At 33.7% G+C, this 3,003-nt stretch overlaps 1 protein-coding gene across 2 annotated transcripts; it reads left to right on the forward strand.

Annotated features, from left to right (window-relative positions):
- Window positions 1-1,890: 1,890 nt before the first annotated feature.
- LOC113732874 (transcription factor bHLH25) lies at window positions 1,891-3,003 on the forward strand. Of its 2 annotated transcripts, XM_072080901.1 has the most exons (3): window positions 1,891-2,016; window positions 2,108-2,477; window positions 2,568-3,003. In XM_072080901.1, the coding sequence occupies exons 2-3, from the start codon at window positions 2,202-2,204 to the stop codon at window positions 2,640-2,642; spliced, it is 351 nt and encodes a 116-aa protein (XP_071937002.1). In that variant the 5' UTR covers window positions 1,891-2,016; window positions 2,108-2,201; the 3' UTR covers window positions 2,643-3,003. The 2 variants fall into 2 exon arrangements, with proteins under 2 accessions (XP_071937002.1, XP_027114690.1); XM_027258889.2 differs by lacking the exon at window positions 1,891-2,016 and having other exon boundaries at window positions 2,045-2,477.

Consider the following 3,003-nt stretch of genomic DNA (forward strand, 5'->3'; position numbering starts at 1 on the left):
TTTGTCCAAAGAAGTAAGTTTTTGTTTTTAGTGGTTAAACTAGTAAGTCAACACTGAGATAAAGTGGTCAGTTTTCTCAACAAGATTTTTCTAACGAGTAATAGTTGCAGTTGCTAACAAAGTCATTTTCACCTAATTTAGCATTTAGACACTTTTTTAGAACTAACTTCACTTTTGTAATCAAAAAAAAAAAAAAAAAAAACACCTGAGGTTACTCTTAGTGAGTGCCAAGTTAGTACCACTAGCCAAATCCTTGGAAACATTAATAAGGCTTTCAAACAAAGTGCATAAGAAAACATAAATTTTTGGATATTAAAAAAGTAAGCGAAAATAATTTCTATATAATTACAACAACTAATTCCACTTTGAACCCTCTGATAGAAAAAAGTTAACCATTCTTATTTTCCACCCTCAATTTCAGTTTTGAATATGTTACATATCAAAGTTTCAAAATCATTACAATTTGATCTTTTCGTAAACCACATTGACAAAATTGATGAATTTTATGTGCGTGCAGACCAAGAATGCTAAGCAATAGGTCTCAAATTCACTTTTCATGCTCAACTTTTTTTCTTTTTTTACTTTACACCATATATATTAATTCTTTAAGCATTATGCCCTCAATTTGGTTTTGATGCATTGTCATAGATTTTCTAAATGTGCAATAGAAATAAAAGAATTTTTACCAATACCTTGCTCCATTCAATTTCATAAAATTATTTTTTCTAGAATTTATATTTCTCTAATTACCTAAATATTAGTTAAATAACACATCACTACGTAGATATCCAAGTGTAGAATAGGGCGTGGTTTTATAAGTTTAGGTGCGATTAGAAGTAAAGGGCAATAAACTTTGGTTTTGAGTAAATGTATTAAACTTATTGTTAATAATCCTAATAAAATACTATATGATAGCAGTTTGGTTTCAACTAGCTTAATCCATCACGAGTAGCATGGTTTCTTTGTTGGTTATTAAAAGCACACTAATAATGATCTTCATATATATATATATATATATATATATATATATATGCTAATATTACACAAGTTGTTTGTCAATTAAGCGTTCATTTGTGTCTAATTGTATGGTCAATTCATACAGCTGTAATAGATGAAAAGTTATGCAGAAAATATATGCACATAGAGTAAAAGATTCAAAATACTAATTTTATAAATTTGAGGGGACATGGTGTGCAAAATATTAGATAAAAATCTATATATACCTATTGCACAACTAAAAGTCTATAACATTACATTAAAAAATGAATTTTAGATGAAATATATCCAAATACTGGAGTTAAGGGTACAAAGTAGAAACAGGGAAGTAAGTTAGCGTGCAAAATGACATAGGTATGCCATGTACAATGCAAAAAAAATTAAACCAAAAAGCTAAAAACTTAGAGTGCAACATGTTTAAAAAATGAAATTAGGGTATGAAGCGAGAATTGGTCAGGAAATGTAAAGTGGAATTAGTCCCAATAAGTAAATAATAACTTTGATATGATACACATGAAGTAAAGAGTAAGTTTTCACCAACAGGGGTTGGTCCGAGTGGTAAGCGGCTCGGATTTGCTTAAGCAGGTCTCGTGTTCGAGTTCTAGTATACGCAGATACCCCTGTTGGGAAACTCACCCACTATAGTCAGATGCGCGATGCGGGTCGGGTCCGGATTAGTTGGGGCAAAGTTTCGGATACCGGGCGGGCAACCAAAAAAAAAAAAAAGAGTAAGTTTTCTTCTTGTTACAAACGTAAGTACTTCTAAATTTCATTAGCCTTATCCACTATTAGTACAAATATTAGTATTTTTTTTTAATCAACCGTACAAAAACAATGAATTTGGTGGACAGAGCTGATACGTACCGGCTGCGTATGGCACCAAATTGTCTATTTATGTGACGCAGAGCACTGTCCAAAAAAATATTATACCCAATTTGTTTGTTCTGATTGTTTAGACTATAAAGAATTAGGGTGGACTGGTGTTGGCTCCACAACAATAATTTATAGCCAGCCTATCAGGTCTAGTGAACTATCCTAGCTTTTCTTATTATTTGACAATTCGCAGGTCATATTCTTAACCACTTGTCCCTTTTGCTTATCTTTCTTGCAGATTAAAAAACTTCAGGTCTCGGAGATGCCATGAGTATTTGAAGCGTCTAAAGGAGAGGTAAGGACACTAGAAGACCAAGCCACGAAGAAAAACCATGGAATCTGCAGAGCTTGCGAACAAGTCAGAATTTCTAGCTGAAGGTGAGGGATCTTCAGATGAGATGGGCAGCACCAGTGATCAGCGGCCACTACCACAAATTGAAGCCAAAGTTTGTGATAACAAAGTTCTTCTGAGACTTCACTGTGAAAATCAACGAGGAGTGCTGATCAAAATACTCTCTGAAGTAGAAAAGCTCAATCTTGCTGTTTCTAACACTAATGTCTCACAATTTGGAAAAAATCGGGCTCTTGATATAACTATTATTGCGGAGGTAAGCTAAACTATACACAGTTCAATTTCTTCAAGTTTTTTTTTTTCCAAGTGAATATTAAGGGATAAATGTTTTTTTTTTGGTGTGCAGATGGAGAAAGAATTCAACCTGACAATCAAAGAACTGGTTAGAAATCTTCAATCAGCTCTTCAGCTTGTGAACTAAGAAGCCTGGGGTTTCGTCTGGTCCTCAGGTTCAACTAGATGGATCAAAGGGCCTTACGAGTCAGCTTTCGTGGCCACTAGATCCATAAGTACGTGTTTCACGAGTGCAAATGTAAAAGAACTGTTATGTTTTCCAATATTTCATATGTATATGACTAGTTTACTTCAAGGTGTTTTCCTATGGCTTCATTCAGTTCATTGTGGTTTAGTTCTGTTCTGTTCACGAAAGTTTCTATCTGATGTAGACATGAATATTTCTTCCTTCGTAAAACATTCATTGGCATTTGTGAAAAGTATCAGGTGGCCCAAATTACTTCCACGGCCCCTTAATACAGATACGGAGATGCTTTTTGCAGTACCAA

This window comes from Coffea arabica, chromosome 2e (assembly GCF_036785885.1).
Source record: "Coffea arabica cultivar ET-39 chromosome 2e, Coffea Arabica ET-39 HiFi, whole genome shotgun sequence".
In the NCBI taxonomy this organism is placed as follows: Eukaryota; Viridiplantae; Streptophyta; class Magnoliopsida; order Gentianales; family Rubiaceae; genus Coffea; species Coffea arabica.

Coding starts and splice junctions, on each gene's coding strand:
- LOC113732874 (XM_072080901.1), top strand. CDS start 2,202: ATGGAATCTGCAGAGCTTGCGAACAAGTCAGAATTTCTAGCTGAAGGT. Junction 2,478..2,567: donor ATATAACTATTATTGCGGAG/GTAAGCTAAACT, acceptor TTTGGTGTGCAG/ATGGAGAAAGAATTCAACCT.